Consider the following 15,572-nt stretch of genomic DNA (forward strand, 5'->3'; position numbering starts at 1 on the left):
TTCTTCCCCTACAACATTGGTCATACCATTGGCCTCGTTGCCTCCACCCAGTGAGAAAAGCCAGAGCTCAGTGCGGCCTGGAAGGGAATGAAGTGTTATGCTTTGGGAAGATATAGCTTGCAAGCAAAAAGGCTGCAGGATCTGAGTCCTGGGAGGCTGGGAGGCTGGGAGGCTGGGAGGCTGGGAGTCGAGGTGGGGAGGGGAAGGGGGCTGAGGGAGGGGCTTGCAGGGAGCTAACACATAGGAGGTTGTGAAAGTCATACCTGGATGAAGAAGAGTTTATTAGCACAAAGGCACATATTCCTGATCCAATGTCATGACAAACATGATTTTCTGAAGAATGCTCTTTGCAGCTGAGTTTCCTGTGTGTACTCAGTACTCAGTACTACTGCTAAAGAAGGCTCAGAGAATAGAAACTTGCTGTGGATTTATTATGGACAACCTGAGAATAGATATCTGATTACCTTCCCAGGGAAGGATCTATAGGTGTGTGTGCGTGTGTGCGTGTGCGCACACGCGCGCACATGCGCGCACACACACGCACACACACACACATATGGACAAGAGGAATGTGTTGGCAAGGAATACTTGTACTGTGAGTGAAAATGTCTCCTTCATCCTCCAGTCTCTACGAACATATTTGCAAATAGGGTCTTTGTGGGTATAATCAAGTTAAAGTGAGGCTGTGCTGGGTTGGGGTAGACTGTAAATCCAATCCTTATAAGAAGAAGATTTGGAGTCACAGAGACACAGGTCCATAGAGAGACAGTGACCAGGTAGAGATAGAGGCAGAATTAGGAACAGGGCAGCCATGACAGCCAAAGAGCCCCAAGCCCCGCAGCCAGCACCAAGCATCTTCTTTAGAGCCCCAGCACACAGACTTCAAACTGCCATCCTTGAACCTGGGAGAGCACATTTGTGTTAACAAGTGAAGCCTTTTGTTGTTTGACTATAGCTTGTCCAGCAGTTATAGGCAAGGGACACAGGATGGTGCACTAGTGACAGGCTTCCTTGGCCAATGTTTGGATTCCCCAGACTTTCTATCTCTGGGACAGTCACCTGACAGAAACAATTTAAAGTCCTCCTTTGAGAGGCTTCATTCTGTGGTCATGTGGCTCCATGATTCCTGGCTACTACCTGGGGCAGCCAGGACAAACAGGACTGACAGGAGCTGACAGATGACAAAATGCATGTGTCCAGGCCACACCCCAGGGATCTACTTCCTCCAAGCAGAATCTACCTTATTTTTCAACACTTACCACTAATATCATCAAACCACTAATACGTTAAGTGATTTATTAAATCATTTTTGGTGGTTTATATGAGAATGACACCCATAGGCTTATATGAGTGCTCAAATGAGTGGTTAGTCAGCAGTTGATGGAAGTGTTTGGGAAAGATTAAGAGGTGTGGCCTTGTCGGAGGAGGTGTGTCACTGGGGGAAATACTTTGAGGCTTCAAAAGCCCACATTATTTCCACTTCTCTCTCTCTCTCTCTCTCTCTCTCTCTCTCTCTCTCTCTCTCTCTCTCTCTCTCTCTCTCTGTATATATATATATAGATTTTTTTCTTTGTGGTTGTATCTCAAGATATAAGCTCTCATCTACTGCTCCAGTGCCATGCCTGCTGAGCTGCTGCCATGCTTCCTGCCATGATGGTCATGGACTCTAGCCCTCTGAAACCATAAGCCCCCAATAACCACTTTATTCTATAAGTTTCCTTAGTCACGGTGTCTTATCACAGCAATAAAAAAGTAAAATAGCCCTCATGATCTAATCACACTGGAAGCCCAGTGGCTGACAACTAAGCCCTCGGCACACGATTCTATGGAGAGCACTCTGTATTCAAGTCATAACAGTAGTGATAGCTGGATCTGATACCATAAAAACAGGTTTCCTTATTTAAATGTAGATAATAGATTTCCAGTTTTGGAGATGCAGGTAGCTATACCCAACCATCAGATCCTAGGTGAATTAATCTTCATAATAGGCAGCAGGCAAGACAGAAAATCAGAGTGCCCTGAACCACACTGACTGATGGATTACCGTGTTCCTAGAAGTCAAATCAATGAGCAGCTTCTTAGCGTGTCCTGTCCCTACATACATACATATACACATACATAATATGGCTGTACATACATATGTATATGTGTATACACACAATATGTGAAAATTAGCTATGGCAATAAGAAATTTGAATGCCTTCATTCAGCTTGCAGATGCAAGTGAAGGCCCAATGGTTATGGAGGCTGGTTCCTTCAGAGACGTCTTGGCAGTCCACCTGCATCTTTAGCAAATAAACTTCTGCCATTTTCCCCAAGGGAAATTCTGGCTGGTAACCAGAGCAGGGGAAAAAACATGTGGATTTCTCAAAGACTTAAACCTCTGTTCTGGTCCTGATGTTAGGGAGACTCCATGGAGAGCGAATAGGAAGGGGGTCGGCCCGATTCCTTGAGGTGTACACATGCATCTGTCTGTTGACCTGCGCTGTAAAACTTGTAACATAAGGAAGCCTGAGCGGACCTTCCTACATAAAGAAGTCCCAGAAATGATGCCTTTGAAGATCTGAAAAGTAGGAGTAATTGTCCCCATAGGCCTTCCATTCCATCACTCTGTCTCAAGTGCCTTTGACTGAGGAGAGGGGACAGCCATTGATACTAACAGGTGTTTTCATGGGGTTGCTGGTTTGCTTGGGACAGATCAGCGATCTCTTCTGCTTGGTGATGGCTGCTCACCTGCTGGACACTGAATGCTTCCTGCTCCCCCTGATTATAACAGGAACATTCTCCTCAGGGATCCGGTTTACAGGAGCACTTGTCGCATTGCTCCACTGTGTTGATAACACCTTGCTCGTTAACATGCTAGTTGTGGAATGTCAGGCGCCCTGCATCCCTATTCCTATTAAGGGGCTTATGGGAAGGGGCACAGAGGCATGGGGCTCACTGGCTTTATCTGGAATCTTATCACTCAGAAGCACCCCATCGGGTAGGAAGTGGCACAGACTTTTGAAGGCTCAGGCTAGGTACTAGTGGAGGGGAGTATAGGACTGGGTAAAGGAATCAACTGCAGACTACAGCAAACACTATGAACTACGGGTGCCATAGACATAGCATCTCCAAAAGCTCCGAAACCTAAAGAGCCACATCACAAGAGAAGAATCCCTTCTTACTATCTCCTCTGAAGAGCCTTGGGTTTGAGGTCCTGGTCTGTATCAGTTTGCTATGGAAGCTGTAACAAAACATCGAGAGCAGAGTCTCTTAAAGAATAGACATTTGAGATCTAGGATCAGGGTGTCCGCATGGATGATCCCTGCTAAGGGCCAGGAGGAGGAACCTAACCCATCCTTCTCTCTGTCTGGCGTGGCTTGCTGGCTACTTTGGCTGTCCTGTCACTGTCTACATTCATCTTCCTGTGTGCGTGTGTTCACATTCCCTCCTTTCATAGGACAATCAGTAATATTGAATGATCACCTGGTTTAACAACTCTGCTTCTAAAATGGTCACATCTTGAGGTACTAGGGTTCGTGACATCAGCATGTGAACTTGAAGGGGGACACAAATCAAACTGTGATACTTGCAGGGTAGGAGAAGAGGAAAGACCTCAATCACTGAACACGGTAAATTCCACGCTGAATAGAGCTTGGACTTCCTGCCACCCAGCTTCTGTGGCTTCTCATGACTGGAGACCAAGAGTCCTGGGTGACTGACAACACAGAGACCTAGACTGTTATTATCCAGGGAGAGTATGCTCAGAACCAGTGAACTCAGTGGCCTGTTTCTGAGCACTCTCAAGCCCACTAAAGACAGTCATCAGGCAATGAAAGTAGCCTAAGGAAAAAGGGCCGAGCAATTAAAGGCAAGGAACCCTTTGAAGACGACAGATCTGAGTCACCCTGCTCGACAAACTATGCAGGCCAGATGAAATGTCACGTAGGTCAGGGAAATGTTGATTGGATGGTGGAGGAAGAAAATGGCAAATGTTTCTTATAGCATTGATCTCTTTGCAATCATACCGTAGCTTGTACCACAAATATTATTTTCTGCTGCATATGAGTCATCACTGGCCACCACCTTCAAATGGATATTGTGACTAATTGGACTTGATCAGAAAAATGGAGGAGTTGGGTGACTGACAAGAGCAGGATGCATCAGGAGGGTTCTGAGGACGCTAGTGCATCAGAGCATCTCATACCCCAGCCCTCTGGCCCTAACAGACATCATGGTTTGCTGAGCTTCCACCTGCCTTCTCCATCCCAGTGTCCAGTGCAATCAACTGCTTCTGTGTAGCTCCTGTGCTCCTGCCACCAGGGCTGCCAGTTGCTCGTTGGGGAGGTTAGGTTTGCTTTTCCCACTTGCTTCTGTAGAGCCACTGGCTACACTAGTTATTGGTTTCTCAGGCAAAGCCTTGGCTATGAATACTTTACCACCTTGTAGGATATGGGATCAAACAACCCGGTACCACAGCCTCTGTAGGATGTGCTGGTGTATGATTGAGAAACAACAGATTTGTGTAAGAGAAGGGCTGCGCAAAGACATCCCCCCTCTTCTGCCTCCCTTGTACAGACTGTGCTGAGGGGAGGGTTTTCATCCAGCCTGCCCACAGGTATCCTGCTCCATGATGCTTTACAAGCTGAATCTCCCTGTGGCTTGCTGCAAAGCTGAGCACAGCATGCTGACCAGAAAGCGATGGGCTTTTAGTCATGATCTGAGGGTCTGTTTTCTAGCTTGTTGAAGCTACCCAGGTAAGCATAGGTACCCAGGGTTTGGCTAGGAATAGTAAACAGATGAGTGCCAGGATGTCTGGAGAAGGAAGCCATACTCATTTTTATACACTTGGAAAGGTGTTGGATTCCTTCAATTTCTCCTCTACTTTTCTGACATGAGCTGGAAAATCTGGACGGAGGACAGCTGAGATCCATTCCGTGCTTCAGGATAAAGCAAAGAGCGACCCTTAGGAGAGAGGATGTGGTGCCCTGGATCATACTAAAGTGTGGGGGGATGATGTTATCTGTGTCTTGAAGGCTGGAAGTTTAAAGAGTGAGCAGAGAGTGTCTCTGAGGGGACTGCCCAGAAGGACTTGGAGTTAGGCCAACCTAGAGTCCCTTTAGGCCCCACTGATCTCAGCTGTGTGGCCTTGAATCGTTCACTGAGCTAGAAAGTGAGAGGGTTGGGTGAATTGACCTCTTGGGGTCTGTGCTGGTTTGTGTCTAGAATGTTCCACAGACTCATGGTTCGAATACTCCACCCCCAGTTCGCGCTGCTGTTTTGAAGTCTGTAGAGGCCTTGGGAGGTGGGTCTGGCTGGTGCAAGAGGTCACTAGGGTGGGACTTTGAAGGTTACCTGCTTCTGGCTTCCCTGTTTTCTATGCTTGCTGGCAGGCTACTGGGCCAACAGCTCCAGCCTAGGCTTTCTCTGCCATAACAAACTGAAATTCCCCTGAAGCCATGAGCCCAAACCAAGGCTTTCCTCTCTTAAGTTGTTTCAGAAACTAATTTGCTCACATTGGTGCCCTATTCCCAACCAACCCCCCGGAAGTCCTTTCCTGTGGGAATTCTGAAGACATGTACGCCCCAATATTACTAGTTGGTTTTGGACAGACCTGGCTTACAATTAGGGGGCACCTGGAGGTCTAAAATGAGTTGCACCAAATATGACTACCTCTCTTTCATCATATCATGGGTGTCACCATCAGCATGACAGGGAACAATGTGCCTACAAGTGTGGGCTGGGATACTAGCATCTGGAAGCAGGCTGTCAAATGTAAAAGTGAATTCACAGAGGTAGGTATGCCTCTCTCTTGGTGACGTCACAAACCTAGCTCTGAAGTGTTTACATGTGTCTCCCTGAAGATTGTGCACTAGAAATGAAATCCTCAACCTTTGTATTAATGGTATGGGCGAATCAGACCGTTCATGGTGATTAAAATTAGGTAAAGTCATAAGAGTGGGGACCTCAGTTGATAAGAAAAACCACCCAACCCAGCATGCTTGTTCTGCCTCATCATGTGACTCTTCCTACTAGGCCGTGGTCCAGCAGGAGGGACTCACTGGACCCCGAGCAGATGCCAACACTGCACTCCTGGACTTCCCTGGGGCTACAACTGTAAGAAAGATGCTTTTTTTTTTCTTTATACATTTCCAAGTTGCAGGCATTCAATTACAGTAGCAGTAAAGAAACGAAAGCTCTTGCCTTTTCATACCAGTTTGAATGACACCCTGCTTGATGTGAGGCTTTAAGAAAAGCCACAGACAGAATTCTGCCTAACAATGGGCAAACTTAGATGCAGGCAGAGTCGACGGCCAAACTCTGCCAGATAGTTGAGTCTTGCAATCAAGTGTAGTTGGTTAGGGGATAAGATCTTTTTAGATTAAGATAGACGATTTAAGTTAATAGAGATGAGATATGATAGGTATTGATTTCCATTCAGAAATTTAGACCCAACAGGATAGGAAAGATGTTTGCTTCAAGTTTGCCAAGTACAAAGAGCCAACTCACTATGAATGTAACATTTACATAAAAAGAAAGAAAGGGAAGGACACACAGTAGCCGGCCAAAGGCATCTGTAGTGCATCTAGTTGCCATTGGTTTTTACTAGTATGGTTGTGCATATTGGTGTGTAACCATGACACCTGAATATCTGGCAAAGTGCCAAACCTATTCCCTAACGCCCCCCCCCCCAGTGACAGTCCTTAGATGTGATTTGATGATTTAAGGCTGAGTGATGGGTGAACAGGAGCCCATGGGTTTCCTTTTTACTCTGTTTTACGGGGAAAGAAACAGATAGTCCCTTTTAGACCCAGTAAAGAATTTCACAGGTCTCTGTAGTTTTAGGAAGGCAGAACTTGGGGATGTTACTATTACAGCACCCTGTTGAAGAGCAAGCAAGAAGTGACTGGAGGCACAGAATCTTCCATTACAGCCATAGAAACAGCCTCCGGGTCTGTTGTGCATGCCTCCCCAGTGAGAAGCAATTGAACCTGCAGTCTGCGATGGGCTCATCATGTCTGTCTGGAGTTACAGGGAATGGGGAACGGTTTTCCTTTGCTTGTTGAGATGCTTTCCCTAGTCACTGGAAGCACCTCTGGGATTCTGTCAGTTCGTGGTGATAGGAAAAAACAAAGTCATGGACTTCAAACTTAGAACTGGGAGAGAAAACGGGATTGGAAAGAAACATCAGGTATGACGGGGGGGCAGGGGCGCATGTGATGTCTGCATCTGCATGGGAGCTGTGACGATGTGGTCCTCTGCTCATGCATTGGCAAGGATTTTTTAAGGTGGAGCCAGAGGCATTTTGAGCTCTGCTTTCTTTAGGATAGACAAAGCTGTCTGATGCAGCCCGACCTCTCACAGCTACCATAGCAAGGCAGCAATAGGAAGCCAGAGCAGCCAGTGGGACAGACTGGCATGACACAGGTCACCAGGACTCAGGATATCTTGGGCACTTAGGGGTGCTGGAGTATTAGATAGTGGGGAAGGATTTTGCTTCCCATTTGGGTGCTGAAACCAGCATTGCATTTCCTAGTCTTAGGTCACTTCTGCCTGTGCCTCAGTTTCTCCATCTGGAAAATAAGCATACCCACCTTTTACAGTTACCTATTAAGCTTTAGAAAGTTTGTTGTTGTTGTTGTTGTTTTGAGAAAGGGTTTCTCTGTGTAGCCTTGGCTGTACTGGACTCACTTTGTAAACCAGGCTGGCTTCGAACTCACAGTGATTCGCCTGGCCTCTGCTTCCCCTAGTGCTGGGATTACAGGTGTGCACCACCACACCCAGCTATAGGAAGTATTTTTTTTTTTTTTTTTAATCATTCTATCTTATCTTTCACTGGACCCCAGGGATTCAGCATCTAAGACACGGCCATCCACCCTCTAGTGCTGAACCTACGTTGCCATTCACTTGGACTTCCACAAAGGCGCAGCCTTGTGCGCAGGCCCCTCTCTACACAGCTGTGAGGCAGGAGAGGTTCTCATCTCCCTAGCTCCTCTTCCTGGGCTGTCATCTGAGAAACCTCACCAGGAGGGAAAGCATGGCATTGAGAGAGCCTCCCTTACTGCGGTGTTCCCCTGGGCTGCTTTCTCCCCAGGCCTTCAGTAACAGACTCAGGCAACAAGGTGTATTTGAGCCATGGGATCATTTTTAATGTCAGTCAGAAAGAGCAACACTTTGGAGATGATCAAGTAGAAAGAGGTGTATTTTTTTTTTTTTTTTAAATGTGGAAGTACAAAAATGTTAACTGAAAATAGAACATTTAGAAGCTTTTCTTTTTTTTTTTTTTTTTTTTTTTAAGTGCTGAGATTTAGGAATGAAACAAAAGACAGCTCCTAGCTGCGAACCTGAGTTATGACGTGTATGCCCTGGATGCTGGGGAGAGCATCCATCTGTCCCATGCTAGTTCCTTGAGGGCCAAGAATCCACGGTGAGGCTTTTCATGTGTGTTGAGCCATCCATCACCATGGTGGTGGCCACAAGAGATGCAAGGCATTCGTCACTTGAGTTCTGGGGGATCCACTGCGATCTATCCTCTGTCTATTTTAGAGCTTCGTCTGCTTATGGGGCTCCAAGGTCATGTGCATGCCTCTCCCTTGGAGCTCCCACAGTGCTCTGCGCAGCAGTGCCTCACAGGTCTGTGGACACAAAGTCTGGGGGCTGCTTGCCTTCTTCACTGGACTTGCTGGCCAGCTTTGAGGGAAGACACACAAACACATAGCAAGACGGAATTCTTATATGCATCATCGTGAAGTACCCCAGACCTCACAACCTTGACTTATGCTAAAGACAAGTGATCAGAAGAAGTTTGCTATGACCTTGACCTTGAATTTTTGTCAGAAAGCTGCTTCGGGGAAGTTTCATAGACCCCGCCCCCCCTTGCTAGCTGTGTGAATTCTGCACATGGCTGAGCTAACTCTGAAAAAAAAAAAAAAAAAAAAAAAAAAAACCACCTTCTGGAACAGGGGAGGATCAAACAGGATAAAGACAGGAAAGTGCTTAGCATGGTGCCTGACTCACACTCGCAGATTCTCAGGCAACCTGTGATTTTTATAGTATCTCGGCTCTGATTCATAGTGCCGGAAGGGTCGGAAGTACGTCTGTACCTTCTTGATCCCAGACAAGGACTGACAGGGTAACAACAGGAGATGGGACTTCAAGAGTCAGTAATTCAAAACCAACTTTTAATTTGAAGGATTTTTCTTTTTCTTTTCTTTTCTTTTCTTTTTTTTCTTTTTGGTAATGTAAATAGAATAGAAAAATACTTTGCCCCACCCCACCCCCTCAAAAGTACTCTTAGTTTCTGAAGATATAGCTGACTGCTGGGGCTCAGAGAGGATCTCCAAAATAGAGGGTAAGTCAAGGCTAGCCATCAACTAGTTCTGAGGTCCCGGAAGCACATGCCTCATCGGAACTGGGCTCAGTCCTACTCAGAGGAGCTAAGTGAAGCCCTAAGAAGCATTGTATGGTGGGCATTGCTGGACAGCTGCCCCAGCATTAGGATCCCCGGCCAAGCTCTTCAGGGAGCAGCCAAAGGTGCATACCCACAGGCAAAAAACACACACACCTGCGTAGGCCCTCCCCATCTCCCCTTCTGCTATTCTCTCCCTGTGCTCTCTCAGCACCCCTCCCCCCTCTTTCCAGACACTGGCATCCTCACCATGGTCTTGAAGAACTGATTGACTTTCTTCTTTTTCAGGGTCTTCTTGTCACCATCGGAGATATGGAAGAAGGTCTGGCTCAGGCGAGGAGATGTGTTGGCCTCATCCAGCCCAGGCACGCCTGCCATAGAGAGGGTAAGGGCTGCAAAGGACCCAGACATGAGTGAGCACGTTCAAGAGAGAGGTAGGTCCCAGAGGATGGGATGAGTATCTTAGGCCTAGGGCTGTTCTTTGGGTGGTCCAGATGTGTCTGGATAGAAAGAGGGATGAGAAGGGGAGGGCCCCTGTGTGGGCTGGTACCTTCAGGGAACGCATGACTGAGTCTGAACTCTGAGTCCCACTGACTAGTTGGTCTGTACAGGAGGTTGACATTCAGCGCATTGGTTTGAATGTGCAACCACGGGGAGGGTGGTATTTCAGATGTCTTTTCTGTCATGCACTGTTCCGCCCCAAGGGGGCAGCATCAGTTCTGTCTTGTTCAATTCTACCCAGCCCAGGGCACAGAGCCTGCCTGCATAGAGCAGCAGACATTGGAAGTAGATGCATAGATGTTGAGTTCCTGGCTGTACGTGGGCCTCCCTTGGTGAATGGAAAGTGATTTGGGGATATCCTGTATCCCTGGACAGTACGACATGAGCATAGGTGGATGTCATATACACACTGAACATCACAACCATTAAATGCTGTGGCAAGCTTTGTAAATCTAGAAGGAGTTTTCTTGGTCAGCAGAGGTGCCGTGGACCTTAGAGATGTGCCAAAGGCACATTCCTGGACCCGGAGGAACTGCTGCCTGCAAATGCAGGGACTCTTGGTGGTCCCAGAGGGACAGCAGACTTCCCTTCTGTCCCAATAGAGCTTGATCACATCGTCCTCCAGTGGGGGATGCCAAGAGAGTGCAGAAGCCATGGGCTTCTGGCCCCAGACACCCAGCCTGCCTTGCTCTATAGAAGTAGCTCTCCTCCTTCCTCTCCTGACAGCTTGGCAACTCACAGGACCACTTCCCCCAAAGTTGGCTGTGGCAAATGCATACCTGGGATGGTGGGCATGGACTGGCTGGCAAAACTCATCTGAGAGAGGATAGACACCCTGGTGGGGATGGCCGCATGCTCCGAGAGATTGGTGTCACTCATGAACTCGTGCTTTCTGGAAAGCTGGATGAATATAACACACACACACACACACACACACACACACACACACACACACACTTAGCATAGGGCAAATATAAGTTCTCAAAGGTCAGAGGAAAGTGCTTAAAGTGGCTTCTGTGGACCCGGCAGCATAGATAGTTCATTCTTATACCATTCCATGTCAGTCTGCCCAATGTGGTTGTGTAGGTTGCATCTTGTATAACACCAGGAGTGCTGGAGAGGGTCTATTTGGTTAGACTATCTGATGAATGGTGCTCTGGGAGCATAGCAGACATGCTATGCTATTCCTTCAGAGACCCATTAGGAAGTTTATGGAGTCTCTTTGAATCAGCCCCACCCTGACATAATGGTAAATGCTCACTCCCTTGCAGTTCCTGAGCATGCTTTTAACAAACCTTTCTCTTGAACTCAGGGCTGTATGATACCAAATCTCTTCATTAGCAAATATTAGTGTTGAACTTCTTTTTTGGATAAAAGCTTACTTTGTATATGAGGCTGCCCTGAAATTCACTATGTAGTCAAGGCTGCCCTCCAACTCTAGTAATCCTCTTGCCCCAGGCCCCCCACACTGATAATATAATTATATTATTTATAACTATATATGGTTATATTTTATACAGAATATATATCATGTGTATATATATATTTTTATACAGAATGGCATAAAACACATTTAATAACTATATATGTTATTAACTTATAAGACACCCACACACAAAGTCTGGCATGCTGAAGCACAGTGGAGCCAGGACAGCAACAAAGGAAAAGGATTGAGGTTTCAGGCTGCGTTCCCCTGCAGTGGACGTTCAAGCTCTGCACTCTGATGGCTTGGGTTCAAATCCTGCCTATGGAGCATGAGTGCATGCTCTGCCTCATACTGGGCAGCTTCCTTCCTCTAAGACCCACTGTGGTGAGGGAGCCAGGCTACACAGTCCACCCTCTCGGGAGCCCCGGGCTGCCTGGCACAATGTCCTGGAGAGCCGGGGAGAACCTGGCACCTCTGCTTACCCGTTTCAGCTCGGACTCATTCGCTGTCTTCTCATCTGCAAACACCACGCTGCTCCTCTTGGTCCTCTTCTTGGACCGCCGCAACTTGACCTCTGGCAGAGTGCTCCCTGGGGAGATGGGCTCCTCCTCCACTTTGGGAGTCTTGGGTGCTGCTGACTCTAGGTCAAAGCTAAAGGTGATGAGGAGGAGCAATGCAAACTGTAGTTAGAGCCTGGGGGTTGGAGGGGAGGGAACTAAGAGAACCTTCCTGCTGACTGAGCTATCACTGCAGGGCTGAGGTCAGATCAGTTATCTTGACAGTAAATTGAGAAAGTCACTCATCCACAAACACTCAAAATGACGGTTAGAATGGCTGAAGGTGGTAGACCACTAAAAGCAAGAGGGATGGCAAGGAGATGAAACTGGTTAAAATGTGGCTCAAATCCAGGCACTTCTGCTCGCCTTTTAGCTGAATGACTCTGAGTAAGTCCCTTGGCTTCCCTGAGCCACCCCTCAGTAAGTGGGGATATACACCAACCTGAACAGTGGTCCTGGTGCCTGAATTCTGAGCATGTGGTGCCTATGATGCATACAGGAAGACCCACAGGGCTCCAGGACAAAATGAGGGATGAGGCAGGAGGTGTGGGTGATATGGGAGGGCACATGCTCCTGTGGGGGTGATGTGGGAAGGATGGGACCCCTGTTAGAGGAAAGAGCATTTACAGTGTGGGCTAGGGGAGAGATGCTGTCACTAACAGACAGCAGTGGGTAAGGAACCTAGTGGTAGTGGTGTTGGCAGGTAGGGAGGGGGTTGAGGGATGGCTGCAGTGAGTTCTGGATTCTTGGGAAAGCCACCAGCCTTTCTCAGGTGCCAAGGATGCTTTTAAAAAATGGCACCAGCCAGCTGCAATCTTAGCACTCAGGGAGGCAGAGGCAGATGGATCGCTGTGAGTTTGAGGCCAGCCTGATCTACAAAGCGAGTGCAGGACAGCCAGGGCTACAGAGAGAAACCTGTCCTAGAGAAAAAGGCACCAGCCAAGGCAACCCATTGAGCGGCTCTGAGGCTTTCCTGAGGTCCCAGCTAGGGGAATAAAGCGAACAGGAAGGAGGCCTGGGCCAAGAGCTCCAGGAGGGGGCTGACCTCTCTGGCACAGCCTTGCTGGGGGTGCTGCAGTCAGAATTCATGGAGGCCAGAGAGATGATGGACATCTGCCTGTAGGAACGCAGCATGGACCTGGGACGGCCCACTCTCCGGTCATCGAAGTCAGGCTGTCGGTATGAAAACAAATAGTGAGCAGCCAGCAGAGCAGGGCCTTGCAATCTGAACCCTTCCCCTCCTCTGGACAGAGTGGAACGGGGGGGGGGGGGCAAGGGTCATCAAAGCAAAGCTCCCCAGCCAGCAGGACCACAGGCCTGCAGGATAAACACTAGCAGCCTCAATCCCAGGGGAACAATTGCTAGTCCTTAAGATTCCCCATGTGAGGCAGCATCTGTATTATTCAGTGGCCTCATGGACCATCTTTATTTATGCTAATGAGAGGGCTTGAGATGAGGCTGGTCTGTCCCAGGGAGACCAACCCTGTAATTACAGCTCTGAGACTTTGAACCATACATTATCAACTCAACCTCCGGGCAGGAGAAAGGGGACAGAGATGAATCTCCAGCCCATAGCCAATGATTCACTCAATCTTGGCTGAGTAGTGAAAGCCCTGGAAAAAAAAAAAACCTCCACGCTTAAGCTCTATTGAGCTTCCTAGTAGGTAAGCACATGCCAATGTGCCCGAGGGTGATGTGTCCTGACAACATGGAAGTTTCATGTTTAGGACCCTGACCTACCTCACTCTATGTGTCCTTTACCTAGCTCCTCTTGATCTGTGTCCTCAACTGAAAGCTTCAGTGAAGAAGTGCACCGGTTCATGAGATCACATCCCAATAATTTTGTTATTAAGTTGAAAGTATAATCTGAAAAGGCATGTTGTCTACCTGGACTACCAAGCACCCTAGCTAACAATGCCACACATTGTGGCTTATTGGCTGCCCACCCCACGGGCATCCTCTCTATCCACGGCTGCCTTGGAGTTGCATGTAGGTGCCCTAATCCAGAGTTTTCCAAGAGTGCTTGGCCACACAGATCTAGCCCTAGAAATCATGGCAAAGTTGAAAAATTGTTGAGTCACTGGAATCAGGATTTGTAGTGAAATACACTAAAAATACGCTATAAGCCCCCAAACGTATAATCATTGTGTGCAGAAGTGTGGGGCCTGGAGTTTGTGGCTGATGTCTAAACTGGGGGGAAGGATTATTCTATCAGCCTGGAAAGTCTGGCCTAAATCCAAGTGTTTAACTTCAGAATTGTGCTTTAGGAAGAGAGTGTGGAAAAGGTCAACTTGTTGCTGCTTAGAAGAAAAACGATCCAGGTTCAGCCCTGGGCCCTTCCTGGGACTATGGCTTTTCCCTGGGTGTCTATAGATCAAGAAGGTTGCGGCAGACAATCTTCAAGGCTCCAAAAAGTTCTGATATTTGTGAAAGGTAAGACACTGTCTCAGAGGGTGATGGCCAGGGTCTTCTTCAAGCTGTGGGGTATAGTGGCTTTGGAGACAATGCAGGTGGCTACACACCCTGGCCTTTACTTAACTTGGGGGTACAGCTTTTGGTAAGTTATTTAATGTCCCTGAATCGAAAAGAAAAATGATATATTAGGACTTAAAAAGCACTGCTACCTGCCTAAATCAATCCGCTGTTATACATCAACTGGATTTATAGAAGGCCAAGCACATACTAAGTGCTTCATTAACGTAACCATTATAATTATACGGTTCCTTGGCTAACTGGTAGTTCCATAGGTCCAATGTGTAACAACTGATTTCTCTTTAAGAGTGTTTCCCCATGCCAGTCCCTTTCAGCTCTTATTCCCACAGTCCTCTCTGCTCCCACTCACAGCTCTACTCATACCATCTCTCGGACGCCATACTCCTTTTCCACCTTCATTTTCAGGTTCTTGAAGCACTCCTCCATCCGGTCATGGAAGGGGCGCAGGTTGTCTGACACCCTTTTCTCATGGATCTTAATCCCAGCTCCCAGGAAGGGGATCTGAAAAGAGAGGTGGTAAGTGAAAGGCCTCGGCCTAGGCGCTAGCTCAAGAACTCAAGTTGACTTGCTAACTCTTCCTGGGGAGCTTTCGGGTGCTCAGAGACTCCCACGGTCCTTGAGACAGCTGTAGCCTTAATATGTGTCATGCAGGGGAACAGTGACCCCAGCCACTCTTGTTTCCCTGGAATTGTGATTGTCCCAGGCATTAGAGGCCACAGACAGAGAAATCTGACTCCTCCAAAATCTGACAAAGAGTCAGAGTTCAGAGAGCAGAAAAGAAGGAGCCCCTGGGGCCTTGAGTTACAGTCTTGCTTAAGAAGTACTCAGAAGTACAAGGTGATACCATGACGATAAGCCAGGCAATAGGTGAGAGCGGAGAGAGGGAGAGAGGCCACAGCACATCTTACACCATGGGGCCCAGTTACACTCTTCATGGCCACTGAACAAAGCTATGAGTGTGCTGGTATCAGAAAGTTCTTTTATTAGTAGAGGGTTTTCTAGAAAGTGTTGTCAAATCTCAGGAAGATGAGGGGTGAGGGAAGAACAGGTAGGAGAGGTGCAGTTTGCCTTAAGAGGGAAGTCAGTCATATCCCCTTGATGAGGAGGGCTGGTGGAACTCAGAGAAGGATAGCAGGCTACCAAGAAGAGACTTGATACCCTATGAGCATATACAGGGGGAGGAAGTCCCCCTCAGTCACAGCCA

The 15,572-nt window shown here is 47.7% G+C and overlaps 1 protein-coding gene across 1 annotated transcript in view; it reads right to left on the reverse strand.

Moving 5' to 3' along the window:
- Positions 1-8,519: 8,519 nt before the first annotated feature.
- The window catches only part of Dock2 (dedicator of cytokinesis 2), a 403,715-nt gene continuing 396,662 nt past the window's right edge, over positions 8,520-15,572 (reverse strand). Inside the window, exons 47-52 of the mRNA XM_051167750.1 lie at positions 14,732-14,869; positions 12,921-13,048; positions 11,801-11,969; positions 10,672-10,792; positions 9,641-9,783; positions 8,520-8,673 (exon numbers count right to left, since the gene is read on the reverse strand). Of these exons, the coding sequence (XP_051023707.1) occupies positions 8,611-8,673; positions 9,641-9,783; positions 10,672-10,792; positions 11,801-11,969; positions 12,921-13,048; positions 14,732-14,869 (762 nt within the window). The 3' untranslated portion in view covers positions 8,520-8,610. The remainder of the gene's footprint in view (positions 8,674-9,640; positions 9,784-10,671; positions 10,793-11,800; positions 11,970-12,920; positions 13,049-14,731; positions 14,870-15,572) is intronic.

Source organism: Acomys russatus, chromosome 25, assembly GCF_903995435.1.
Source record: "Acomys russatus chromosome 25, mAcoRus1.1, whole genome shotgun sequence".
NCBI lineage: Eukaryota > Metazoa > Chordata > Mammalia > Rodentia > Muridae > Acomys > Acomys russatus.